General features: G+C 39.1%; 1 protein-coding gene across 4 annotated transcripts; it reads left to right on the top strand.

The window, feature by feature from the left end:
* The first annotated feature begins 185 nt into the window (after positions 1 to 185).
* Positions 186 to 26,905, top strand: ATG4C (autophagy related 4C cysteine peptidase). Of its 4 annotated transcripts, XM_037404746.1 has the most exons (13): positions 186 to 286; positions 940 to 1,047; positions 2,216 to 2,411; positions 3,783 to 3,913; positions 5,190 to 5,273; positions 5,917 to 6,150; positions 9,264 to 9,594; positions 11,529 to 11,599; positions 12,888 to 13,024; positions 16,721 to 16,799; positions 17,471 to 17,547; positions 21,785 to 21,904; positions 25,637 to 26,113. In XM_037404746.1, the coding sequence occupies exons 4-13, from the start codon at positions 3,838 to 3,840 to the stop codon at positions 25,805 to 25,807; spliced, it is 1,380 nt and encodes a 459-aa protein (XP_037260643.1). In that variant the 5' UTR covers positions 186 to 286; positions 940 to 1,047; positions 2,216 to 2,411; positions 3,783 to 3,837; the 3' UTR covers positions 25,808 to 26,113. The 4 variants fall into 4 exon arrangements, with proteins under 4 accessions (XP_037260643.1, XP_037260644.1, XP_037260642.1 ...); XM_037404747.1 differs by lacking the exon at positions 940 to 1,047; XM_037404745.1 differs by lacking the exon at positions 2,216 to 2,411.
* The last annotated feature ends 876 nt before the right edge of the window (positions 26,906 to 27,781 follow it).

Raw genomic sequence — 27,781 nt, 5'->3', positions numbered from 1 at the left:
GCGCCCGCCTTCCCGGGGGCCCGCCTCAGCCCGGCCCGCCTCAGGCGCCTCAGCCGGGCCTGGCGCCTCCCGCCGCGCCCCTTCCTCCCGCCTCCTCAGGCGGCGGCCGGCGCCCGCCCTCGCGCCGGCCTACAGCCCCCAGCGTGCCCCGCGCGGGCCCGCCACCGCGCTCGGCCCGCTCCCGCAGCGGCGCCCGCCGGGAGCTGTAGTTCCGCGTCGTTCCCTCACGGCTGAAGCCCCGGGAGGCCGCTCCTGGGCCGGCTGCGCCACGGAGCTCACCGGGCGGGTAAGCAGCGGCCTCATCGCCTTCTGGCCGCCGGCGGCGGGGTGCCGTGCGAGCGGCTCCTCCACACCCCCCTCCCGGAGGGCCGCGGCGGCGGCGCGAGCTGGGGAGCGTTACCCGCCCGCCGCCCCGTGAGGCTCCGTGAGGGGAGCGCGGTGCGCAGGGGGCAGCGCTGCCCGGGAGCGCGGCCCGCGGCGCCGGGCGGGACGAAACGCCTCAGTGGCGGCGGCGAGGAGGCGGCCGGTGGCGGGCGGGCAGGGCCCGGGGCTCTCCCGCGTGCCCCTCGCCGGGAGGGGTGAAGCACGGGTGGGTGGCCCTGCTTGTGCCGCCGGCGGGCGGCCGCGGTACCGGCGCTGCAGCGGGTTGGCGGGAGAACGGGGCCGCCGAGCGGGCCCCCGGCGGCTGCTGACAGAGCCCGCGGGAGCCGGTGGGAGCGCACAAAGCGCTGCCGCCCGCCGGGAGCTGGGGGGCGAACGGGCGGACAGAGCGGCGTCTGCTCCGCCGGCAGCGCTTCCTCGGGTTTAAATGCTGGATGGGCGAAAGGTGCCGTCTTTGCTACAGAATTTTAAAAAAGGAAAAAAAAAAAAAAAAGGCTGTGTTTTTTCACCTGCCTTTTAGAAAGTGTTATTTCTATCTGTCTTAATGTGTGTTTACAGCTGGAAAGGGGTACCTCCTTAAAAATGACCCCTTGGCATTATCCTCTGTCAGGGACTTCTCTGTGGGATTTGCTGACTGTCACCGCTGCTAGTTCAGTTTCTTCCCAGGTAGGAAAAAAAAGTGAAGGGGGTCTTCATTCTTAATGAATAAAGACAGTCACATTTAGACTTCATTCATTCCCATCACTGCAGTTTCATTAGGTTGTTCTTGCGTTGTTAATGAAAACAAACTAATTCTGTTGTTAGGGGGGGTTTCCATGGCTAGTAACAAACTGTCACCTTGCTGCCATCATCCCCCAGCAGACAGTGATGACAGCTCTGAGAGGACAGGTCTCTTTTCCTTACAGGTGTGTCTTGCCACTCTCTGAAGTAACATTGTCCTAGTAATGTACATTCTAGGTAACTTCTTAAATGAGGCAGCTTCAGTATAAAGCCGTTAGCTTTAGATTTAATAATGGGGGTTGCATTGTGCCTTTTGGGCTTCAATCTGTATTCCCTGTGACATTCTCCTGATGCTGTTCCATTAATTTCAGCGCAGCTATTACTGATGCCTTCTTACGTTGATGGGAAGAGCCCGCATTTTTTCAGTAGAATAAATGTGCCCATTTTGTGTTAGCATTCTTCTTGGGAGTCCTTTTCACATCTTTAGTATAATGCTTGGGAAGAACAGTAACTGGATGAAAGAAAGATGTGCTGGGATGACCGTTGTCTTTTAAAGGAAAATGAGCTTCTTTCTCATTTCAATAATTTTTTCTTCCGGCCATTTCAGAAGGGTAGAGTTTATTTCATTTCTAATTTTAGCCAGAGGGAGCTTTTGTAGGTATTGGCTTTTAAGGCAATCAGTGGCCTCTGCATAAATGACTGTCACTGATTGATCATGTGAAGACAGGCCGGACCAAACACATGTCCTGAAGAAGTTCATCTTACCAGCTTTGCCATCCAGAGTCAGTGATACAGTCAGTCTGTCTTTTTCTTTTTTTCCCTGAAGAAAAGGAAGGGAAAAAAGGCAGGAAATTAAAATCTAACCGTAAACTGTCTTTTTTCTTCCTTGCCTTACAAAACCTTAACACAAGGCTAATCATAGTAAGGTTGTAGCCATTTGTTGTTTTCATTAGCTAAAAAATGTCATCGTCCCCCGTGTTTGTGAGCTTGCATGGCCTCTTGTTCATCAAAAAGCTGTTGACAGATTTTGATGAAATAATGCAATGAAATAGCGGGAAAACATGCTGGGTGTGGCTTGGGCAGTAGACCACTGCTTTCCTTGCCCTACCTACAGATCCCAGAAACAGTGTGGCTGTGCATGTACCCTCAGGCTCTGAAGACATTGGCACCCTGACGTCATCGCACTCTCTTCGATTACACTGTCAGTGGCTGGGTTTTACTTAAAATATGCCACCCATAGAGAGAAGTAACATGGTTTAGAATTCATCCTGCTTTTGATCCCAATTCAATGGAGAATAATGCATGGAAAGGTAAATACAGTTCTAGATTCTCCTTTTAAAGTAAGGAGGTTATGTGTAGCGTCAGTGATGGCGTATGCTCCTGATCCAAGTTTGTTAATTAAATGGGATGGTTTGCTTTTGTTCGTGTCATCATCTGATGTTATCAGAACTTAGCTAAAAATTCAGTGAAGGTTGCACTGATGTACCACTATTGATCAACTTTTGATGTCCCACAAGATCTCCCATTGCAGCAGTAGCTTGTAATTTTTCATCTATCTGTGCAAGGGTTTGAGCTACCAAACAGCATCAAGAAAACCTCCAGTATCTGCTCTTTTAAAGTGAACCGTTGACAGAATACATGCAGTGAAGGAAGCTCTATTACTTAATAGCAAACTCCCTGTTACAAATGGTGCAGATGGACTACAAAGGGTTTTCTCAGATTTCTTAGAAACAGAGATAAAGGTAGTATATATTCTTTCTGTATTATTACCAGTCTAGGTTGCTTCTAAGGTGAAGTCCATCTTATTATGCAGTTTAGAGTCAGTAAAAATGCATTCCATTCCACTCGTCCCCTTGAAAAATTTATAAGCAGTTTTTACAGAATTCATCTGCAATGTAGTGGCTCTTGCCACCATTTTACCACTCGTAATACAGCTGTACTGCTGTACACAGCACAAATCAGAAAAGAGCCCTTTTTGCACTGCAATTAATAATTAGAAGAGATATAAAGTAAACACGGATTTTATAACAGTATTCTAATAATCTTTTCATGTTACCTTTCTAGCAAGTTAATTCTGTACAAAATTATGTCACTTACTACACGTTTTCAGTGCTACACATTTTCTGCTTTGCACATGTACACAGCACATCTTGCACTTTGTCTTGCAATTCCTTCAATGCCTGTAAACTTTGGCTTAGAAAATTCTTGATTAGATATCTTGAGGCAATAAACAAGATTTGTTTATTGGTGCTCAGAACCCCTGATGGGGGTGGGGGAGGGAAGTGCTTATTGTATTCTATTCAGCAGAAGAGAATAGCATCTCTTCTATTTAGTGAAAAGCGTGGTATCTCTTCATTTCACTGCCAATTAGAATGAGTGTACTTGTATGCCAGCACAGGTTATATGCTCTAGATCAGTTTGTTGAGCAATAGAGCTGTTGGAGAACATTATATTTTATTTAGCTTTGTGTAGTAATTTTATTGGTGTATATTTGGAATTAAATTATTTTATTAGTTATTCATGGAACATGTGATTGCTTCTCTGTCCCTGGTAGTGGAGGATTCTGCAAGTTCATTACCGTTTCTAGTCATGTTAGGCTTAAGTACCTGTGTGCTCTGGTGGTGATACTGTACCCTGTGTTCTCAGTGCCCATAGATCTGTTTATGTTTTTGTTTTTACAGTAGCAGAATTAAATGACTTGCAAGACAGCGATGGCTTTTTCTCTAGAATTTGAATATGGAGGCCACAGGGACAGATGAAGTAGAAAAGATAAAATCAAAGTTTATGTCTGCATGGCACAACATGAAATACAGTAAGTGAAACAGTGTATGGTAAGATCCTGTCTCCATTGAAATGAACGGAATTTTTCTTGTTGACATGAGTGGGATCATGACTCAGAAACTTAACTAATACCAATAATAAAAATGCAATAAGATTCTTGAAACCATTTTTACTCCGATAATATGAGCAGCCTGAGTAAACAAACTTTTAATTTTTCAACTAGATTTGCATAATTTCTTTTAAAATTACGTATTTTGAAAACAGTAAATAGATTATGTAAATGACACTGGATTTGCTTAGGCTTTTAAACAGGGATAAAATGGAATCATCTGCGCAAAGATTTTTTTATTTTTATATGTACTTTTCTGGAAAAAATAGGATGGTCTGTGAAATACAAACTGCTGAAGAGTCTACTTCACACACTTGAGTAACGTACTTTTCCACAGTTGAACATCAGTAATTTGTTTATAAGCGAACAAATTTTCAAGTGTGCCCTTTACTAATCTGTCCTTAACCTTAGTTCTTCTAGTTTCCCTCTGGGACTGAGTTTGCTCAGATTTACCACCAGGTTTCTGATAAATTTGTTAATTCTCATAACAGCCTTGGAGATGTCTGGCAAGACAAAAAGATACTTTTTCTTCTACTTTCTTTAAGGCTACCATGTGGCTGAAGGGGAATAGTATTCATTACACCCTATATGTGAAAGGAAAAGTTAAGAAACTCTGGGTTTAGGATGTGAAAGACCATAGGATTTAGACTTAAGTGAAAAAGCTACTGCCTGGGGACACTGTCAAAACCTAAAAGCAGAATTCTGGCCCTTTGATATTGTACAGCATATTGTACTACCCCTTTTGTGTCTGAAATCTGCAATTTAATTTTGTGGTGTTTAATTAATCCTATGGGAAGAGCAGTACTTCATGCATTTTCACTGGTCATATGTGAAGCCTATTTTATGTTACAGGAGTCAGAAGCCTCACAGAATCGAACTATGCAGTAATGAATTCACAGTGGAGACAAAGCAACTTAAGCTCAGCCTTAGGATTTCTGCATCCTAACAATTTCTGCATAGCAGTGCCATTGTATTAATATTGAAACATTCGTATATGGGTAACATTGTTACTGTTAAACCAGAACTCTAATCTGTGATCTATAGAACTATTAAACTTTTATGAAAGCAAACCCCAATTTCAGTACATTTTCTTTATATTCCCCTTTCAAGGGTTACCTTTGGCTTAACCAGATGCTATTAGCATTCCTGTTTGGAATACTTCAGTCACAGATGTGTATTTGTTTTGTACCTATTTTAGGTTGGGTGTTGAAAACAAAAACTTACTTCAGTAGAAACTCCCCGGTCTTTCTGCTGGGAAAATGTTACCACTTCAAAACTGATGGTACGTACATAGCACTTAACTCATTCTAATCTTACTTGGCAGGAGCTCTGTGGATATATTTTTAATCTTCTAGAAAGTCTGTCATTGCCAGTTACTGAATTCAAAACGTAACTATGAAAAGCTCAGAAAATACTCATTTAAATATCCATACCGCCACTAATGCGACGCATCCTAACCTGCTTTATTCAGATTTTACACTGAAGTCTTGTTCTTCCTGTATTAGTGCTGTAATTTGCACTTTATTTACCTATCAATTTGAGATTTTCTTTCTAAAAGCTCCTGATTGAAATACTGACAATACCTGTACAAAGAGTCACTACACCAATGCCTTTGATACCATTTTCCAGTGTGCATTTTTTTTAAGAATCTATTTGACCATTTATGTTTAGGTGAGTTAAGTGATTGCTTACTTGCAAGGCAATGATTCTGTTGGCACAGTAGTGCTGGCTGCATTGCGTCCCCCCCATCTGGCACATTTCTATTGTGTTTGCCTTCCATTTTTCCTTTCTTTTATTTGAAGTGATTGTTATTTTTTGCAAGTTTTCTCAGTTTTTCTAATAGAACAGTTGTATGGGTTTTACTTTCCTTCTAATAACAGGAGCATTGTATCAAGTTGTAACTTCAGTTGTGCTTTGCCTTACAGAATCTGGTGAACTCTCTACAGATGGGTCCAATTTTGATAAAATCAACACAGAGATTTCAGGAAATGTTGAGGAGTTCCGTAAAGATTTTATTTCTAGAATATGGCTGACCTACAGAGAGGAATTTCCTCAGATAAAGGGGTCTGTGTTAACAACAGACTGTGGTTGGGGTTGCACTCTGAGAACTGGTCAAATGCTGCTGGCTCAAGGACTTATGCTTCATTTTCTTGGTAGAGGTAAGTTTTGAGGGAAGATCTCAGTGTTCAGCATGATAAGCATGGCCATTCTGTGGAGAGTGTGATGGTCTTAATGTAGCCCAATTCGAAAGTACAAGCTCATTTTGAGTCTGGACTCCTTATTAATATTGGAATTGTTACAATGCATCAGAGCAGTGATCTAGCTGTCCTACTCTTCCATTTCTGTAAAAGGAAATACCAAAGCATGCCAGAGGAAGAGACTGGGAACTCCACAGATGCTAACTGTGAAGTAAAACACTACAAAAATGTGTGATCCCGTACCTGAGTATTGTTATTTTCCATGCAAGTGTCCAATTCTCTTGAAACTTACTCATTTCTTGAACTCAGGGTGTGGAAATGAGTTCCACAGCACATAGCTGTGGGCTATGGCAAAAGTGATGTTCTTTTAGCAGTTTTAAAATTGTGCATTATTCAATTTCTTCTAGTATTAATGTATTGAGTTAATAGAAGGATTCTAATCTAACTTCAATACATCATTCTTTGTGTTGAAATTTTCAGTATTTCAGTTCCTCCCTCCCCCCCTGCATGTACTTACAGAGGAACTTCCCTTTTTTATCGCTGTCTAGCTCAAAATACTGTCACAGCTGTTTGAAAGAGGTAGCTTTAAGAGACTTGGAACACTTACTGCTTTCAAAGGCTAGGCGTGCGTGTCCTCCCTATTCCTCCAAGCTGAGCCATGTCCTGCATAGAGATATTTTTGTTTCTCATTAGCCACCTTTTCTTTCCACCTTCTTCTCAATCCCTTCTATAAATCTACCACATTGCCCCTTTCAAACAATTGGTCGTGTCCTCTATCACCACTGCTTATTGTCAAAATGATCCAAGACATGGACCTGAAGCCACCCAGGCATGTTAGTTAGAGAGAATACAGTGTATTGTTTACTCAGCCATTTGCTGGATCCCAGGAATACTTTAGGATAAGATATTTCTGAAAGCCTGTTTTGATAATTCTTTGTACTGTGCATTTATGATGTAAGCTGTGAACATAGTCCCAAACCAGCTGCATCACAAAGTTGTCTTTCTTGGCAGTGTGAGGACCGAACTGTCAGATTGCCTTACTGAATGTTCCTTTTGTGGTGGATACTTAAGTCATAAAACGTTCATTATCCCTTTCAACTGACGGCAAATATCAAGACATATGAAAATACTTCCGCTGAGAACAGAAATCTCTTGAATGTAACTTTTGTTATACATACATTTAAAAAAATTGAAAATCTGATCAGAAGACTACCTGTGAGTAGGAATGTGTAATGGCTCGTTCTAAAGTAACCCCAAACAAAAAACCCCCTGGTTTATATCTTTAAAATCTATGGTTACAAAAAATTCCTTGCACTGTCCCCCATGCATCCTAATCTGGAAAGTGATGTGGTGATTCTGGAGTGCTAGTGTTTCTATGGCAGTCCAAATGTATAGGAAGAAGGAATATGTATGGTCTTTCTGGACTACTTTCCTCATCACCTAGTCTTCTGACAGCTGGTGAATTATCTTTTGAAAAGCTTTTTATGAGGTCTGGGTAGCTTTTGAAACATAGTTAAGTGTTTACATTAAGTTTTTCATCGCTGTTTACTCTTTTCCCAGAGATGTTTTCATTATAGTTTAATGGTATTGTTTCTGTTACAAAGCAAAACTTGACTGCAGTTATGAGCTGGAATACTTACACTTCCACTGCTACGTGGAATGTTCTAGATATTGCTGAATGATGTTGTAAATGAGTTTTTATTTTAAATATTAAGGTGCTTCTAAGTTTTACTTTGAAGTGCCTGTACTTAAGACACTTGACTTAAATGCAAAGGAATAGCAAGGCCTGTGATGTTACATTGAGCTTATGCATGCGTCTGCCTGTGTCTGCAATGAAAAATTAACACGAGGTTTCACAGAGGGGTGCCGCTCGTGGTAAGAGGCATTGATACAAGGTGGTTGTCACACTGTAATAAGAGTGGGTGGCATGGATTATGGCCATCACCAGCAATACTTGTGACATTACTGGAGCCTTAAGTTTTTTTAGATTTTAGAATTAAAATATCGTTGCCTCTGTGCTTCCTCTTTGTTTCTCAAAGACTTTTACATAGGTACTTCAGTAGGAGCTAGGAGGGCTGCAGTTCTTGCGCCCTGTCAGAAAAGTAATTACTGCCTCTCAGTGCTGTAATGGCGGCTTTCTGACCCTCCAGGAGCTTACCCAAATCTGGCTCACTGAGCAAAAGCACTTCTTCTGTAGGGGTTTGTTCCTTGCTTGCACATGGCAGCCTTCCCCTTCAGGGATGTTTGTTGTAGACCTTCAGGATACATTCTGATCTAAACAGTATGTTCGCTGTGGTCCAAGCAAGGAACACATGCTTTGTGTTGCAAGTAGTTGTTTGAACTTGTGGGAGAGACTTTCAGTCATCTGACAAGGGAAGCATTTCTGTTCTCTAGATATGCTGAACCACCATTATGCTGTAAGAGGAACGTGGTGTGTAGGCTGCATTGTTAGAGAAACCTTTAACTAGAAATGCAGACTGTAGATACTACGCTGAATAATATTTAAACAAGTTTGTCTTGTAATCGAGGCAAAGAATTCACAAATCTAGTGAATAAATAAATGTCTATTTTTCTGCTGATCTGCATTGGCATTTTGCCAGGAAGAAGTGTTTGTTTTTTCATGAATAATTCCTCAGGTTTGCCTATATTTTTTTAATAACTGACAAACCAGAAGAATTAAAAACAACTTTTGAAACGTCTTGTTTGACACAGATAAAACTTTTTTTTAGATGGTACCAAATAGCTAACTTTTTTGTAACCTGTGCCTTGTAATCAGGTATATCTTATATGTTTGACTGGGATCGTGGAGTCTGACCTCTATCTCGGATAATATAAATTGCTAACAAATGTACCACTGTTAGTATTTCATTTCACCTATCATTCAGCAGAAAATAAAAGCAAATTATACTCCACTCGAATTAGTTGTTTACATTTTAACACTGACATTTGCATCTCCATATGTAAAATATATATTATTGGTTTGAGGAACATGGGGGAGAAAGGCACATGCTTTGGTAAGTGTACCAAAACGTTAATGCTAAGCCTAATACGCATCTTAAACTTTCTTGCTGCAGCCTGGGTCTGGCCAGATGCATTGGACATTGACAATTCAGATTCTGAATCATGGACAGCCCATACAGTGAAAAAGCTGACAGCATCCTTTGAAGCATCACTTACGGCAGAAAGAGAACCCAAAATCCTGTCAAATCATCATCAGGGAACATTAAAGAGAAACTGTGATGACAATGAAATGAGAAATGAAGTTTATCATAGAAAAATAATTTCTTGGTTTGGTGACTTTCCACTGGCAGCTTTTGGCTTACATCAGCTAATAGAATATGGAAAGAAGTCTGGAAAAATTGCTGGAGACTGGTACGGACCTGCAGTTGTTGCACACATTTTAAGGTAAAAATACCTTTATTCTTTGTTGTTACCGTGCCTTACACATTACAGGAGAAGCATTTCAAAGTGTCATGAGATTGCTTCGGCTTAATTGAGCATCTAACTGTTCATTACTAGCTTTGTAAAATGTCCATATTAGTAGCAATTCTAGAGATTTTTCACAGGCAGGAAGGGAAATAGCAGTAGGTGCAGGGATTGAACTCTGAGCTTTTATCCAATCTTATTTCAGGAAAAAACCTACATTCCTGTTTTCCTGTATTTTGGGCAATAGAAGTGCCAAGTATCTCTCCCAGACCTAGGCTTTTAAGTAGAGCTGCATTTAATGAAATGTTCTAAAAACTAACCACACTTTCAACCTTGGAACATGCATAACATTATAGATTATTTTTTTTATATATACTGTAACCTGGGGGCTGTAATGTACTGATAGTGTAATGAAATGTCAGAGCTAAAATTGATGTTTTCAGCATTTCTTTGCACACATCAAATTCTTGTGAAACTGTAAATGTATGGGACTATTAATATTATAATTATATCACAGTAAAAGTAAAAGGACTGTGACATTCAGTGTGGTTAGAAAAAAGTCGAAAGTCAAATTTCTCCATACTGTCTGCCTTTATAAGCCATTTCTTTGAATATTGCTGATTTTTTTTGTTTTGGTTTGTTTTTAATAGCCTTATAAGCTTATGTTCACAGTGGATTCCAGTTTACCTATAAACGGCATCACTAATACATTTTTTAAGTAGCAGAAGCTGAAGTTCATACATTTATACATACATGTGAATAGAAAAATTTGATTTTTAGTATAAAAGTATATTAATCTTAAGTGAACCTGTACTGAAATAGTCAGGTGTATCTGTGTGCATACCTGCAAGTGCATGCAGTGATGTGAGAGGTTAGCATTATTTATGTTTTCTTCTGATTTTTTCTGATGATAGAAACTGTCAGAATTCTTTTTGCCTACTTTAAATTGCAGTAGCCTGTTTACATAATGGGAGCAGGGGGGCATGTGGTCCAGAACAAACCCACTGGTAATTTCCAGCACTGCAAAGGTTTCCTTTCCTAGGCCTCTTTTCTTTCTTACAACAGTGCTAACAATGTATAGCTCGCTCATAACTTGAGAATGACTGTATTAAACGATTCCTCAAAATATACTGTGAAATAAAGGGATAGTGACCATTTAATGCAAGCGTGTATTGAAGTCAAAGGCTAATCTTCTATTTTGAACAGTTTAATTTCTTTACAAATGTTGTCCTTGATTGATGATCATGCTTCAGACTATCGACATATATTTTCCTTTAGTTTTTAGGCCCGTTACTCTTATTCTTTTGAGGATAGCCTAATATAGCAATTATCTTTTTGAAAATTTTGGTGAAACCTTACAGGTTTTTATGTGTTAGCCTTTATTTTCATAGACATGAGATGCTAATTTGTGGGTAGATAAATGAAGTCAATTAAAGAGATCTATTGAGTTGAAAATATTTCTGTCAGCAAATTTAGCCTTTATTATCTCAATATACATGACAGAAAATTGTTATAAACAGAAGAATTAGGTAGTGAATATGAATTTCAGTGTAAGTTAATGTGTTTCTTTGGGCTTTTTTATGTGGTTTTCATTGTTTCTTCTAAATAATCAGATATTGTCATCTTTGCTTGGTAACAACATGTTGCCATATTACATTGGATACCAAGATCCAGTGTTGAGAAACAAACACACACCCACTCCCCAACCCATCTGTATTTATCAGGAATGGAACGTGTCTTGAATTAAGAAAACCCACCAACCGCCACCACAAAAAAATGGCAAAATAAACAAAAAAAACCCCCAAACCACAATTATAACCAACCTGTTTCTAAAAATCTAATAATTTATGTTTACTTACTGTTAATGTCTTTAAAATCAGAGATTAGTTAAATACTTTTGTCTTTCTACTTAGAAAAGCTGTTGAAGAAGCCAGAGACCCTGAGCTACAAGGAGTTACAGTCTATGTTGCTCAGGATTGTACAGGTAAATGTGGTTATGTAGATTTTTGCAAACATTTTAGATGCTTTCCGTGACTTTCAGTAAGCACTTAATAGTAGAGCTCTAACAGAAAAAAATAAACAGACAAAGGAGTTTTTGATCTATGTAGATGTTTGTTCTCTTTGAGAATCAGGTATCACAACTTGAAAGCTTCGTACATTGCTTGTTGAAATTGCTGATTGAAATGAGAGTTCAATCACTTTTCAAATACTTCAGTTCAGTTACATTTGTCAGTTATATTTTATTTGTCTTCTGCCTCATGGGATTCTTTATGACTTTTACTCATTTTTCTAGTGGAAAAAAACCATTGCACCAGTCTCTTAGACTAGTTAGAAGTCATTTTCGCTTGGAGTTCAAAGATGTGAGCAGGATAGTTAACCCGAGTCAGTGGTAACCTTTCTTCTGCTCCAGCATGGCATTTTAAATAATCAATAACGGGCAGAGGAGCTTAGAGCGCTGGATATTCAGGAGCAGAAAATGATGACAAGATAAACTAAGTGTGTGGTGAAACTTTACACTGATGACTATAGTCTTTCAAATCGAAGCACAATGTATTACTTCAGTAGCCATGTTTAGCTGCCAGAAATTTTAGTTATGTCATAAGTGATCTTGGGATAGGACAGACGAGACCGACATCCCGGGGTAATCAATCAAACTAGATTTAAAGAGACACTGCTTAATCATACACTACAAACCAGTTTTGCCTGACGTACAATGACAGTGGAAACTTAAAATTCTATTAGTTTTTTGCTTCTTTGTCCTGGTGATGATTTTTACATCTCTCTTAGTTTGGAGGGAATAAGCAATAATACTACATTAAGTTTTTTCACTCATTTTCAAGGACTGTGCAATGTTAACTTTAGACAGTGAACTTGAGTATTTGTTAAAATCAATCATTGTCTTTTTTCTTTAAAAGCATAGATGTTTGTGTTACTGGTAGGCTTTCAAGTTTTAAATTACTCCTTTTAGAAGAAGTTTATATGAAGTAAATAAATATTTATTGGCTTTCTCCTAACCTACCCCTTCTGCACTTCCTTGGCAATGTATCTTATGTCAGCAGCAGATTACCATTCTATGAAATACTGCTGAAAATGAGGAGGCATAACACTGTTTTTCATCAGTCACCCAGGAGTTGTGTTTCAGGAGGACAGTCCGTTTTTGAAGGACTGCAGTTTTAGTTTGTCAGACTAAGTGATGACATGTTGTAGGTGTGTCTTTGCAAAAGCTAGCAGTTCTGTTTTAAATATGAATATTTCTGTGTGTCTCCTTTCAGTCTACAGTTCAGATGTTATTGACAGACAGTGTTCTTGTATGGGTTCTGGAAAAGCAGACACAAAAGCTGTAATTATATTAGTTCCTGTGAGACTCGGTGGAGAGAGAACAAACATGGACTACTTAGAGTTTGTAAAGGTATGAAATGAGAGTTCAATCACTTTTCAAATACTAGCACGAGGTGATATGAAAAGCGACTTCATGATGGTAATCTTCTACCTATTAAATGCGTGGTGGTGATTTTACAGTTGAAGGTTGTAAAGTTTGACTTTACAGATTTTAAATTTCCCTATTACAAGATCAGACATAATTGCAGAGCACATGATGTCCCTTGGTAAAGCAGTGATAACTGTCCTACTCCTAAAGTAGCTACCTGAAAAGACATTAATGCAGTGGCTGAAATTACAAACGGTAATTTAGTTACATATGCTATTAGAGTTGTGCTATAGTAAGTATCAGACAGCATTTAAAAATATAAATATACCAAATTCCTTATTCCGTTTCTTAATTTCTTAAATGTCAAATGGTTTAAGTTTGTTGCTTGTTTGTTCTTCCCATTTTCTTTTGTCTTTTTCTTCCCTTAAAGAGAGAGGATAGAATTTTTTGATCTCTTTAGTCACAACTTTGGGCGGTTTTCCAGTATCTGGACATTAGGATGAATGTTTCTAAGGACAGTGATGCAGGAATAGCAAGCAGTTACCACAAATAAAAAGAAACTGGAAAAAAAGTAAAACTCAAGGAGAAAGCAGGGGGAAGGAAGGCCTTTGATGTCCTCTTTTCTTCCCTTCCCCCCCCATCCCCCCACCGCACCCACAGCAGAGGTTCTGCATATGGTACTACTACCTGAAGATGTACTGTCATCCTGCCTCTTGAGCACAAGAATACATCTCTTAAGAGATTGTTCTCTTAGCCCTGCTGCTTTATCATTTTCCATGATGCTGTTTATCTGTCTTTAAATTCTTGGTTTAATTTTTCAAAATACCACAATGTAGTAGCATGAACAAAATCTTAAGTCTGTAACATCTTTGGGGTTTTTTTTTTGTTCTGTTTCACTTTGGGGTTTTTTGGTGCCTGTCTCTTCTCTGTAAAATTTAAGAAAAATACTTGGGTCTCTTTTAATGGCATGGGGAGATCAAGAGATGAAGCCTTTTATTTAAGTGATGGAGCTATTAAATTATTTTTCTTTCCCGATTCTTTTCCTTGTATTTTCAGACAGTTGTTTTTGGAAAAGTTTTAGTTCTTTTCTGATTAATTCTGACACAGTTAAGACAAGCCTGTTGTCTCAGGCGTGATCTACAGCAACCTAACTTTACTTTCAATGTTAACTGCAGAAAAGCCTTTGAGTCAGTCAGGTCCAGGAAGACACACAGCGCCTCTGTTTGTAAGCTAACAAACAGTTGCTTCTGCAACTTTCATAAGGCTTTCTCAGTGACTCCAGTTCTTTAATACTGGCTTTCACTATTGACAGGTATCTATGTCTAGTTTTACCCTGCAGAGGTTTTCTCAGTTTAGCTCTCAAACACACTCTTTGGGCAGTGTGAAATACATTTGCGTGGCAGTGGGTTTCACAGCACAGTCACGTTATCTAAGCTTGCCTGGTACAACTGGCTTTACTGGGGCGATTTCTGCTGCTCATTTACCAAGCCCGGTACTGCCTTTTGCAGTCTGTTATAATGGAGACTGTGATGGAGAGAGATGGAAGCAATGGAGAGGGCTTTCAATTGCATATATTTGTCACTTCAATCTCTATCTTGACTATTCAAAAGAAGCGACTAAATTTCTTGGGGTCTGGATTTAAGTTAAAAATGCAGATTTTAGAATGTAGTACAAGAGGTAATTTTTACAAAGGATTTTATATTTATGGATGAAAATTGATAAATTTTTTATAATTCACTTTTACAAGAAAATTCCCATAGATTAAACAGTTAGTCATTACTCTAAGCAGCTCTGCTCCCTTTCTGTTTCAAAGGCAGAGGATGTGTCCTTAGCTGTTACAGCCTTTGCCTCTGATCTGCCTTAATGGTCTGTAATGCTCAGCCATTGAGGAGCGTTTTTTAAAAAAGCCTTCTCATTCATATTTTAAATAAGAAGTACTTTCTCTTAACCTGTATAAACCATGCTGAAGTTGACTTTATTAGCATCTCAGGTGAGGAGTACAACAGGTTTTGTTATGTTACATTATCATTGTCTAAGCAGAGAAAGTTTTATCTTGAGAACCTTTGGTCTTATTAGTACACTAAATATTAATCATTTTGTTGAGAGCAGTTTTCCCTGCTTATACAGTGATAATGTAACGGTTATACTTTTAATGGTTGATCTCTTAGAGGAGAGGATATAGATACGACTGCCAGCTGATGGAGATTTCACTTTAGCTCAGCTGATAATCTTCCCAGTTTGGGCCACTATCCAAGTTTTTGGACCCAATGCTTGCCTAGTGCTACAGGAACACCACTGTGATTTATGGACGTTTAAAGGCTGTTCCGTTTTCAGAGTGTTTAATGGTCTTGGGCTTCAATTGCATTAGAACAGTTGGGCTCAGCTTTCCAAAGTGCTCAATGTTGGCAAAATTCAGCTCCCGCTGGAGCTGGTGGGATAACTAATGGAGAACTGTGTTAAGCCAAGACTGAATATTCACAAATCCTAATGAGCCCTGTTAAGTAACAAAACCTCACAAAAGCGAGAAGAGTAGAAATACGTTGAGGGGAGAGGGAGGGAAGGTTCTTTCCTTCCATTTCTTTGCTAGGTACTTTTAATAGAGAGATGATCAAGGGTGATTTCTTTGGTGTCTGTTGTCTGTGACTGCATCCAGAGCTTGTGGGGGACAGAGGAATTTCAGTCAGGTAAACTACTGACATGTTCTTACCTTGGTAAAATTGCATGTATTACAGGTCAATCCTTCTCCCCAGCACTACAAGGTATATCGATAAAATCAGCATTTTATTACGTAATGATAAATCTGCTAGGTTTGTGTGCTAGCACAGGCACGGGGATTACAGAACCCAACTCTTTTCAACCCGAATGAACAGAAATATGCTGGCAGCACTGGTGTGACTGTAGCCCACGGCTGATATGCCAGCTTTCTGTCCATAGCGGCTCCTAGCTTTGCCATGGGTAGAGGGGTATCTTTCTTTACACTTCCAGACTGAAACGATTCCTGTATTTCACCCCATGTCCCTCTTTAAATCCTATTAGGTGTATTTGTAATGTCTCTTTCTCAAAGCGGCTACATACTGATGGTTCTGATTCCTCTACCCTCACAGTCAACATCCAGTAAGATTTATGGGGCTTGTCTGTTGGGTGTCTGTCTCTCCTCCCATGTTTTGGGCTCTTGTTTTTAGAGCTTTATCTTGTAATTACTCTTGCTTCAACTGGCATTTCTCCCTATGATGTAAAAGTTCATGCTCTAGACAGACTTCTACATTTGAATGCAAAAAGAAGAGGGCCCTCAGGGCCACAGAATGTAAATGTATATGAACTCTGTAAATCTGAACACTTTGATGCCTTTTGACCAAGCAACCTGTGCTCAGCTTGTATGACATCATGTTTTGTCTCCTCCTCAAAAATGATACTGCCAGTTCTCTCAATCTATGGGCATCCCATGAAAAGGGAGGACTTTCTCTGGAATTTGTGGTGGTATGTTTTCACTTTGATCAGTTGTAAGCCTCTAAAAATTGAGTCAAGGCCCAGAAAGTCATGAATTCAGTCTTAAAAAAAAGAAAATAAAAGAAAAAAAGCTGTTTGCCTGAAAACAGTAAAGGGAGAGCAAAGATTTTAATTCAGTTTAATACTTACTCTTTTTAACACTGTCCTAATTATTTAATGTTCTTGTTGTAGGGAATTTTAAGCCTTGAGTATTGTGTTGGTATTATTGGTGGCAAACCCAAGCAGTCGTATTACTTTGCTGGATTTCAAGGTTAGTGTTTTAATACGTTATGTCTCTCCAATATTTTTCTTTAAGAGTTAGGAAGTTAATATCGAACCAGTGGGAAATAGCATGATTAAAATAGCAAAATGAGTACCTTATTAATTCATCATATCTACCCAAGTCCAGTCATTTGTCATTTACTCCATATGGTAATTGGATTCTGTAAAATGTACATTTAATTTCCGTTGTTGCATAAACAAGGCATAATTTATCTGTTTCACCAAACTTCAGGAGCGTTTGCTGTTACTATCTGGCAGTTCTTATTTACATATTTACTTTTTACTAGTTTAAGTGGTGTTAGTTGATGCTTAAATGACAAGCAATATATTCTTCCTGTCAGGATGAAGTAGCACAATACATTTTTCATATGCAAACTCCAGAATATAATTGTGTGTTTGTAAAAGTAATTTTATCACCCAAAATTAAATGACAGTCTCATCACTTTATAAAAATTCTGCTTATACAAGCATATTTGATTATGCAAAAGTTAATCTGTCCTGCAAAAACCTATGCTTCAGTCAATGAATATCAGCCTGGCAAGCGGTTACTTGCTGGCTTTTTTTTTTTTTTTTTCAGCTGCTCTGCATAGAAATTGGATTGTAAGCAGTGTAATAATAAGGTGTTTTTTGAATTACTTGTCTTCTGTTTTGTCCTTGTAGATGACAGTTTGATTTACATGGATCCTCATTACTGCCAATCTTTTGTAGATGTCAGCATAAAGGATTTCCCTCTTGAGGTAGTATGGATATAGACCTGGCACTGTTTTCTTCCCATATGAATCAAACACTAATTATTTAGAGATGTTCTGGCTAGCTGCATCTTTATGGTTTTACAGTTACATGTTATTTATCAAAGTCCTGCCCTTCTTTATAGGCCTATAATCAACAAAAATGACCAGAGGTTAAAAACTCAATATGGGGTTTTAATTTTTACCTTATTAATCTTTGTCTGTTTCTTCTTTATGATCAGAAAACCTCAAAAATAGATGATCATTCAAAGTATTTTTCCATCAAAGAAAACAGGCAATATTTGCAGATTTTAAACCGGAGTTATTTGGATTTGGCTTTGTTAGTTCAAGTTGCAGTCAACATCATGGAGAGAATTTACTGTAGTATTCAATAATAGAAGCCTGTTATCTGTTTGGAACCAGAATTCCTGCAGGTTTACTTGCTGCTGCTTTACTCAGAAATTCATCCTGTTTCTATACTGGAGTAGGTGGTTATCATTTTAATTGTAACTTTTGCTCCTGATGACTTTGCAGGTCACTTTTTCTGTCTTCATAGAAGTAGAAATTTTTGAGGCTTACCGGTGAGGTTTGTGCTTGACTAGATGAATTTTACTCAAGTCTTCTGAACTGTTCCTTTTAACGAGTTTTATTATTATTTTTAGTCAAGCTGATTTTATGGAATAGCAGTTTCCAAGAAACTGACAGGTCTGAAAGTGTAGGTGCTGCATTTGTTCTTTCTTTGCCCCCAACCCCTTTCTAGGCCATGCGTTTCTGGGTTCATCTAGATGCAGTGGATGCATCTTTTTGGGCTGTGCCTAGGTCTTTGAAATCATACTTGGCTTTTTTTACAGTGGTGTTTTCCCTTTCCTTTAACCTGTTGCCAAATAACTTGAATTGACAATAGATAAAGCTAAAGGAGATTATTAAAGAACTCAATTTACATGTGCCATGGGAAAACATGACCGGTTGCAGAAGTAAGTGTTCAATAGCAACAGTACTCACAGTAGGAAGTACTCAGCCGCATCCATACAAACTCTCCTTGATCTTCTATCCAACTTCCACGTGAACTTCCAGTCTCCTTGGAGCAATTGTTCATTCAATGTAGAAACACTCTCTGGGTGCATGCACTGGTTAGGACAGCATCAACTGCTGGAGAAGAGTTGGTTAGTTACTAGTAGTGGTTCCTCATGCCACTGTGCTCTGTGAAGTTAAATACTCCTAAATGTGGAAACACAGCTTAAGAAACAATGTATCACATTTAAATAAGGAAGAATATATATTTATCTCCACCACCTCTAAAATACTAGCTGCTTAATGTAGAGTTCTTGAAGGTTCACAGGAAAGTCCCGTAGATCGTGGGAGTGAGTCATACACAACTCAGTCTCACACCTGAGGAACTGAGTAGGTGATCTTAAATCGACTATTTACACTTGGAATGTAAGTCAAATGGTGTGTAATGAAGTCGTGTATCTTCATGGCTTCTATTTTGTAGAGCAGCTAAGAATTAACTTAAACTGGGAACAGTGGAGTGGACTGCAATGGTCCTGTCTATTGGCATCATGAAAAGAAAGAATTGCTAACATATCTTGAAGTTGACCGCAATACTTTAATCAGAATACCATCAAATAGTATTTAGGAAAAGTACTTAAATATGTCGAAGCACTTAACACAGGGCTAATGTCAAATCCTGGGGCCCACTTAAAGCAAACACTACATATTTTTCAGTATTTATACTTAACAAGATGCTTTAATTAGCGGGACATATAATATAGAAGTGAATATAGAAAACTAGAAGATTCCAAATTAAAAAAAGGAACATAGCAGAAAAATGTATCAGAAAATACCCTAGACAGAGAGTTTCATTATTTTTAGAGATGGCTTTAGTTTTACCCTTTTGAGGTATTTGGAAGAAGAGTTAGCGAGTCCCAGCTCTACCTATTTGTATTGTGGCCGCAGCCAGGGATGATAACCAAGGTCCTTGCCCCTTTGTGCTAATAACTGTAGTAAAATACAGTGCCTTCTCTGAAGATCTTACAGTTTAATTGGGAAAGTCAGACAAAAGATGGGAAGGGCACAGAGAAGCGGAGCTCAAGTGACTTCCTTAAGGGTCACACTGCAGCTCAGTGTCCAAGCTACAAAAAATACACTTCTTTTTGGTTTCTGTTCCCATGACTAATCCTCCAGATCATGCTGCAGACTGGCATCAATATGAATTTCCAAATAATAATAATAATGAGGTTTTAAAATGTATTTTGAATGTACGCAAGCTGGCAGTTTGGCTTGATCGCAACCTAATGCTTTTCTGCAGACAGAAAATATATTGGAATTTAATGCTTAGTGCATTTAATAGTATTATATCTTTGTCCAGAAATGTCAAAAGTAAACAGAAATTGCTTTCTTAGTGTGGATAGTTGCTTGTTAGATTTATCTGTAGGGAGTATTTTCAAAATTGACAAATTGTCCAGAATAAGTTGGAAATCAATCCACTCTGTATTGGCTTCCAGAATCCATTTGTTTGGAGGAGTAGAAAAAAAAAAGAAAAAGAAGTCTACCCACTTCTCTTTGTTTACGGTGATTTGTGTAGCATTAAGACTGCTGCCCTGAACAGTACAGCACAACTGTAGTTACAGTGTTGTTGCCGAAATGTGGTATGTAAGGCAGGGTTCGATTTATATATTTGATGACTCAGGAATGAATTTTCAAAATATAATTTCTGCATCTAAAATTTGAACAGAATTAGGAGAAAAAATGGTGACTAAAATCAGTCTTGTAGAAATAGAACTTCTTATTTTCTGCTTCTGTTGTTTAGCAGAGGTTTAATAGAAATACTGAGGTTTGTAATCACAAGTAAAGAATTATATACTTCAATATATAAAACTATTACACTGACAGGCACGCTCAGATTAGGTAACTAGTGCTGTCATCTTCTGCAGATCGACTTTTCTGATTGGCAAAAAAAAAAAAAAAGACAAAAGCAGTTTCTTAATACACAGGCTGCTTGATGTTTGGTGTCAGGGGTTGCTGTTGCTACAGTCAGGTGAGATCGTAACAGTTGGTAGTTACCCTTCATAGAGGAAGCACAGCGGTGTTGGTGAGAAATCTGCGTTGCTCTGTCCTGGTGTTCCTGTGGTGGTAGTAAGCTGTCCTGGCTCTGTGCTGAGCAGCGGTGCCAGAGGAGCTGGGAGCTGTGCACAGCTGACATGGAGCACGGCATATTCACTGGGGAAGTTCATGAAAAACAAAATCTGCATGTTAGTACAGCGGTATCTCTGTTGCAGAGTGGTGCAGACGAGGCGTGTTAGCGTTTGTTACTGGGCAGCTGTAGCAGGATTGCTAGTGATTTAATAGAGGTAGGGTGGACGGGCTAGTCCTGCATGCTGGAAGCACAATAAAGAGGACAACCTTTGAGAGACAGTCAGGGGTGATGAAATAATTTCAGTTATTAAACAGTGAGCTTCACCAAAACTACAGTTCCTGTAACAAATAAGCACAGGATCAGCGGAAAGCATGCACTTACCTTTTCTCTCATAAACTGGGAATGAAGAGACTGGGAAAGGGGTTTTGTATTTGTTTGCTTTTTCTTAGAGCATGGCTGCTGATAGTATCGGATTGCTGCACTGTCAGAGCATCATCTGTCATGAAAAGAGATTTCACGTTAGGAAAGAAGCATTTATAAAGCACAGCATGTTGTTTGGTTTTTTCCTACTTGCGGATCAGTGTTATCTAGCTTTGCTTCTGTGGGTTTTGCAGGGTTTTTAACCCGTTTCATTTACTAAAGGAAAATGCATGAGGTTGGTTTATTCCATTATGTCTCTTTTACAGAGACTGGGGGAGGGAGAGGGTCAATGGGCGGTGGTAGTAAAGCAGTAATTGTAAGATAGTGCAAAAGCTGTTACAAATTCAATTTGCAGAAGAGCGTTCACCTCCTCTGCCTTGGGAATATTCATAAAGTACTGCTCTGAGCGGCAGACCTTTGACAGATTTCAAACTAACATGGTGGCGCGCGGAAGTTTGGTATATACAGCGTAAACAGCAGGAGGTTTTATACATGTGAAGAAGAGTGGAATTACTTGAATGTTTGGGGGTGGAGGGGGGAGAAATTACTTGGAAGGTGTGTGCTGGGTTTTAATTCAAGCGATACGGGGGATTGTATGTTAAAGCTGTTGGTGGGAAAAAGTAAATGCATCGGTCTGCACCATTCTAACCGTAACTGTGTATTTCATGTTTTTAATCGTGAAACTTGCAGTCATTCCACTGTCCTTCTCCCAAAAAGATGTCATTCAAAAAAATGGATCCGAGCTGCACGATAGGATTTTATTGTAGAACGGTACAGGACTTCGAGAAGGCATCTGAAGAAATCACCAAGGTGGGTGTCGACCTTACCAAATCGATCCCTCAAGCCAGCACGGCATGCGTGTGCTGCGTAGGGATAAGGGCTGAGAATCAGCTTCGCTCTTCTAAACAGACACAGCCCTCGGTATTTTATTGCCGCTTTTACAATCGTGAGAAACCGAGCCCGTTGGGCGATGGCGGGGTGGCCGGTGGCGGCGTGGCGCGCCCGCCAGGTGGCGCTGTTGAAATGGGAATGTCCGGCGGGGCCGCCCAGCCCAAGGCAGCGCCCGGGCTTCGGCAGCAGCGCTGGAGGCCGGGGAGCGGGCCTTGCCCAGCTGATCTGGTGCTGCCCCTCCGCTTGAAAAACACTGCGAGGGGTTCCTTCAGGTCCAAGCGTAACTGGGGTTTTTTTCTGCCTTGATTAGTACAGCATGCGAGTGTATGAAATACAGCGTTGTTAAGAGGTTGTGTTGGCCGTGGTAGCAAATAACTGCATTTTGTGATTTAAAAAAATAGTCTGTGAAAGGTTGCAGCAGCAGCAGAAGATGGTCACGTATTTAATATTCTAACCACAGTAGTTATCACAGCAGCACAAAGAATTAAATGTTTGCAGCATTCTGAATGTCCTGTTAAGTGGTATTAGTATTATAGCCAACAAAGCATTCTTAAACTTAATAGTGTATATAATCTCTCATAGGTATTGATTGATGCTGAAGTTGTTTCTTTGGTTCTTACACACAGAAGTGGAAAATAGATTTAAAGGAGCAGAAGTTCCTAAGCAACAGATATACGGGAAGTTTAAATAGTGAAGTTTCTATTCTTCCGTGATTTCCTGTTCTATCATATATAAGAAAGAGTGTAACAACATGATAAAAAAACCCTAATTACAAAATTGGTCATATTGGAAGTTCTCTCTCTCTTTTTTCCCCCTTCTCTCTTTTCTTTCAAGTTTGGGATTAAGTACGTATCTTTTTCTGCACATATGTTGTGAAAATACTCATGGCTAATCTAAGTCTTGGAGCTGGTATCCTGGTACTTTAGACAGAAATTATTTAATATTAGTGAAATTATTTTATATAAATACATTTCAGGCACAATAAGTATGAAAACAGAGGAAAGTTTTGGTACAAATACAGTGCGAGAAATATTCTATGATCTTTCAGTCCTTCCTTCACATGCTTTGGTTTTTCTTGCTCTTCCATTATTTTTCCCTTTGTTTGCAATTTGAGTGCAATGACTCTTGAACTGCAAAGCACAGTACACTCCCAGTGTGCCCTACGTAGGCTAGACTAAAAAAATCCAGGTTCTCACTGCTTTTGTGGGCAATAAGAGGTGGAAGAAAAAAACCTACCTTTTATTATTTGAGGATAAACCTTATGAGCCATATATTCAGTAATAGAGAAATTAGGGCATTGAAATCAAAGGCCCAAATGGAGTGACTGATGAAACTCCATCCAAATTGCATTCAAGTTACCCTTTGCTTCTGTACTGCCTAGTTAGGCAGCTATTGTTAAGTAGTTTAATAATACCTGGAATTCAATAGCTGATAGATCAGGGAGACCTGGAAACACATCCAGACTTGAGAAGGATGGATTTACTGACTGGCTGTAGTCCTAGTTCTGTTTTGCACTTCCAGCACAAATACCGAGCAGGCACAGCAGTTTGTCTGGCTTCTCCACACCATGTGGCAGAGCCGAGAGGTCAGCAAGAAGCTCTGGCCTTGCACAGCCCCTGGGACGGCTCTGCCTTTCCCTGGCCACAGCCTCTGCAGCTACTTTACATTGTTAGTTAACTGGTACCAGGCTTGTCTTGCTGCTAATGCAGTGAGTTGTTTCCCTATCAAAACCCATGACAGCAAATAAATAATCCACTTGGGCTACAACTGCATTTGCCTGTTTGTAGCCCAGGTTCTCAGCAGAAATGAAAAGTTCTCTGGACTGATGGAGTGTTGAACTTGGATGTAGTTCAGCACAAAGAATTAATCGTTGCAGCAACAACAGTGGCAGTCTGGGTCTAACACTGAAATACTAAAAAATATTGATGTTTATTGAGAAACTTCTCTGTAGAAATCATTGCAGTGGTATCTAAAGAACTTTAATATTCTTTAGAGTTTCAAACTCATCTGTGATCACTAAGTGTGATGTAGCATGATAGTAATTACGGTAACCTTAACCAAGTTCCACTCGACTCTTGTTTAGGCATTTGCCTGTCTATCCAGTTTGTGTTCTGTATTTAGTGTTTCATCCTCTCCCTTAGTACACAGAGAGGTGTTACCTGTACCTGCAGGGAGGGAGGTGTCAGGGGAAGTTGAACACAGACAATGGCAGTAGAACTGCAGGTGTATTTCTGTCCTGATTTGGAGGGACCGTCTTTAAAGGTGCGATGGTTGTTGGGCACCGTGCGTCCCCTGAGATGCAGTGTTCCAAGGAGTCTTCTGTGGGAAACTTGGAATTCGGAGCTGGCCTAAGTCCATCCATCCACTCACAGACCAGCAAACAGCCTTCGTGTGGCTATCAATTTCTCTTCCTACTAAGGCAGCTTGTATCCAGCCCCTGGAGTTGAAAGGGTTTGCATCCAATTATCTAGTCTTCTCAAGAAACAAAGCATTTGTATGTCTTACAAACTTTTTACTTTCTAGCGCTCATTTGTTACTCTTCTTTTGCTTTTGCCTATTAATGTGTGCATGTCTCTCCTATAGCTTTTTACTTTTTTACCCAGGTTTCACATTAAAGTAGCCAAATGCAATTAAAATAGACAAGAATAAAGTGGAAAATTTCAGACCACAGTAAAAATCACGGATTTTGTTATGATTGATTATTTTTTTTAAAACATCCCCTCAGCCCCAACTCTCCTTTTTAAAATAGTTCTTACTGTTTAAAGATCTATTTAGGGGTTTTTTACTGTATTAGATTAATTGTTCTCATGAAATTATGTTTAGTGATATTAGTTCCACACAGGATATACATCTAGGCTAACGTAATTCTGCATGTTACTGCATGACTGTGCTGTTTTTTCAAAGCAGGTAAGAAATTTTAAAAAAGTAAAAAAAATACCCCCCCCAAAACCCCCAAAACAATTAAGTGTCCAAATCAGCCTGGAAGGGTGAAATGTCTTTCAGTATTTGGCGGATTTTTATCTGCTATTAAAGGTATTTTGCTGATCTGTTTTTCAGTATCTGTCTTTCCCCACCAGCCACTTTTACATGCTCAGTTTTTAGATTTATAAACGTAGAGTTTTGGCACTCTGGTTACTACAGCCTGCTACTGTTGTCAGTCTGTTTTGAGCCATATGCTCTCGATTGGCTTATTGACATAGATGTAGGTGTTAAACTTTTAATAAAAACATTGATTTTCATACATGCTGATTCTACGCTAGAAATATCTCCCTGAGATGCTTAGTTGCCGCAGAATTCATACCTGTGCTTGAGAAGAGTGTTACAGCCGTTAACTATTTTGTAGGGTTTTTTATCTTCCTACAAGAGCTCCAGCTGCACTGAAACAGACAGCACACAGAGGTGATCTGTATGGAACGAGAAGCAGGGTTAGGCATAAAATTACCAGCTACCTGAAGAAGAAATGGAAATAAATGAATGGTTAACGGGAGGAAGGAACATTTAGATTGTGCAATGCTTATGTTTGAATATGATGATAATACAAATTTAAAAATGCGTTTTTTATTTCGCAGTCATCATCAGATAAGTATCACTACTTACTGTATTTCTTTGTTTCCAATTAATATTTTCTCTGGTGCGTGTTTTACATTGTAGATGCTGAAGTCTTCATCTAAAGAGAAATATCCCTTGTTTACTTTTGTAAAGGGTCATTCTAGAGACTATGACTTTGCTTCCAGTCCACTCCATGAAGAAAATGACCTTTTCTCTGAGGATGAAAAGAAAAGATTAAAAAGATTTAGTACAGAGGAGTTTGTCTTGCTTTAAGGACATTTTACACAAGATTATTGGCAGCTGTCCAGGAGAACACTTGCCTTTTCAAAAATAAAAAAAATGTGTCCTCCTCTCCAAAAAAGGCAAGCTTGCGCTGAAATTGGTCTATTTTCATAAAGATAATGTTTTATATGTTAATAGTCTTTAAAATGTCATTTATAAATGTACTTACTAATTATTTTTGTTCACTACTAGTTGGAGGAGTTTAATGTCACGTTGTGCTAGTGAAGATGGAGGGCATTGTTTAGAGCCAGGTGTGCTGAAATGTGCCTCTGTCGTGGTCTTGCCCTCTTAAAAAGCTTGGCCAGTCCCTAAAGCCTGACTTGTGACCCTGATGTCATGTCAGCCCAGGACAAACTCCAAGCAGAGGCTGCCAGATGCCTGTGGGGTTTGTGTCATGGACACATATCCATAGGTTTTGAGACCATGTTTCTGTCTGTAAGCAAAATTTGAGTTCTGTATTCATGTGGTAAGGGTAGAACGCTACTCCGTCTTGCTACGTAAGCCCCAATAGTAGTTAATGCTGTAATCGTGACACACATCCCGAGCAGCACAGTGTAAGAAAGATAAGTTTGATATATCAGTAGTAATTGTCAGTTGCAGTACTGATACAATTATATAGGCTGAATTGTGAGTTAAGATACTATTTAGCAGTATGATTTTATAATGGTTTCTCATTAAGCTTGCTTTGGAGCCTTAATATGAGGAGTGAAGATAAAGTATTACCTTTCTCCACAATTTTTAAAGGTTATACTATTAATATTAACTGCAACCAATCAAAGCAGCTGAAGACAATTATTAGAAGAGAGCGGTGTTTGTTTCCTGTTTCAACTACTATAATGTTGAGGCTTCTCTCCTATTAGGGCAGCTTTTAAATCAACGCAAATGGGGGAGCGGATGTTAAAAATTCTGGGCTGTGATTATTTTTTTTTATATATACGTTATTACTGTACAAATGATTATTTGATGGTGTGTGTTCTCAGATTGCAAACAAATGTACATAAGTAGTTTCATGTTTTAACAAAGTAAATGCAATATTTAAAATACGTATTAACACTGCTTGGAAAATAAAAAAGGTGGGAAAACATTAAATGCATGTGCCTTTTATATTAATATTAGATCCTCTAAGAGTGAATATAATCCTGCATCTAAAACAATATTGTAAGGTGTGAATACTCTGTTTATTTGCAATAAAGGCAAATTTTATTGTTGTGTTGTAAACCAAATGTTAACCTATTCTAAGTGCCGTTCAGGCACAGAAGGCACAAATGTTGCCAATCCAAATAATAAGCATCACGTGTATTCATTAAAACACCTTTTTTCCTTTTATGAGAAAGAAGTGACTAATCGATGGATTTCAGGCAGAACTAGATCATGTTATGTGTCAGGGCTGGAGTGTACCCTTGCACATGTTAATTGAGTTAATATTCCAAAAAGCCAAAACAAGATTGTGTTCACTGGTTTTCAAAAAAAAAAAAAACCCACGACCCCACACGTCATTTGTCTAAATTAGTAACCTGTGCACTGTTGATGCCTACTAATAATTGGCATAATACTACTTTTAGATGCTGCATGTATGTGAGAATGTTTGGGTTGATCTTCCTTAATATTTTTCATTAATAGCCCAGAAGAGGGAGTAAACAACATATTTATGGAATTTAGATGTCAAAATGAGGAGAATTGTGAATGTCAGTGCAGAGTTAGAAAATAGAAGATTCCCATTTAGTAGAGCACAAGTTTATGTAGCTTTAGCAAAAATAATGCAAAACTGTTGAGTGGTTCCTTTGGGTAACAGCGGACAGGAAATTAGACGTGAAGTTGTACTTTGCTTTAACATTTGAAAAAAAAATAATGCGATCCTGTGCTGCATCATTAAAAGCTCTAGTCACAGAGCGGGGGGGTATAATTGGTGTAATCTGGTTTCACTGATGCTCTCCTTTCTGCTTACCTTTCCACGAGGAAGGCGTT

Source organism: Falco rusticolus, chromosome 11 (genome assembly GCF_015220075.1).
Source record: "Falco rusticolus isolate bFalRus1 chromosome 11, bFalRus1.pri, whole genome shotgun sequence".
Lineage (NCBI taxonomy): Eukaryota > Metazoa > Chordata > Aves > Falconiformes > Falconidae > Falco > Falco rusticolus.
This window is presented reverse-complemented; position numbering and strand designations above follow the sequence as displayed.